At 63.0% G+C, this 709-nt stretch overlaps 1 protein-coding gene across 1 annotated transcript in view; it reads right to left on the bottom strand.

Annotated features, from left to right (window-relative positions):
* The window catches only part of LOC104127481 (myotubularin-related protein 5-like), a gene marked incomplete at its 3' end in the record, with an annotated part of 66,798 nt that extends 66,419 nt beyond the window's left edge, over positions 1 to 379 (bottom strand). The window contains 1 exon segment of the mRNA XM_035895677.1: positions 338 to 379. Within this exon segment, the coding sequence (XP_035751570.1) occupies positions 338 to 379 (42 nt within the window).
* Between the last annotated feature and the right edge of the window lie 330 nt (positions 380 to 709).

The raw sequence follows: 709 nt of genomic DNA, 5'->3' as shown, positions 1-709 counted from the left end.
CCGGCCCAGCCGGCGGCGTTTCAGCGGCCCCGGAGCCGCTGTGCCGGGCGGCCTCGCAGAGACCATTCCATCAGCTCTCCAACTGCAACCAGCAGGACCCGAGTGAGAAAATCGCTCAGCCAGGTGGTGCAAGATGAACTCTCGAGCAGCCGTAATCCGCACCAGTTGGATACAGCCTCCTCGATTTACAGGACTTACAGACTCTGCAAAGTCAGTGCTTGGGCCCCGTGCTAACAGGGGACCGGGATGCGACAGAAAGCCACCCACCTGGCTGAAAGAGGGAGGGGAAACGCCACCCCGCAGCGTCTGCTGCGGGAGATGCAGGAGGAGAACCTACCTGCCACCAGCCAGCCCAGAGGAGAGCAACCACGGACTGCATGCGGTCTTCCCCAAACTGGAATTTATCCGACTGATCCAGCTCTTCCCCCGCCCCCCCAGCCCCCCAGATGATGATCGTGCTCCATTCCTCCCCATCGCTTCCTCCCCTTCCCACACCGAGAACCGCACTAGGTGGGAAATGCCGGGACGCCGTGCGAGCTGACCACCGGCAGAGAGCCACCACGGGAGAGGACACGACTCCTACTGGCCACGGGGGAGGAAAGCCAAGGGGGCTGCTGCTCCAGCGCAGACCCACCAGCAGCACAGCCACCCCCTTCACAGCTCCTCTTCTGAACCTCCAAACCACAGACCTGCCGTGCAACGCAAACCC

This window comes from Egretta garzetta, unplaced genomic scaffold, assembly GCF_000687185.1.
Source record: "Egretta garzetta isolate BGI_Z169 unplaced genomic scaffold, ASM68718v1 scaffold986, whole genome shotgun sequence".
Lineage (NCBI taxonomy): Eukaryota > Metazoa > Chordata > Aves > Pelecaniformes > Ardeidae > Egretta > Egretta garzetta.
This window is presented reverse-complemented; position numbering and strand designations above follow the sequence as displayed.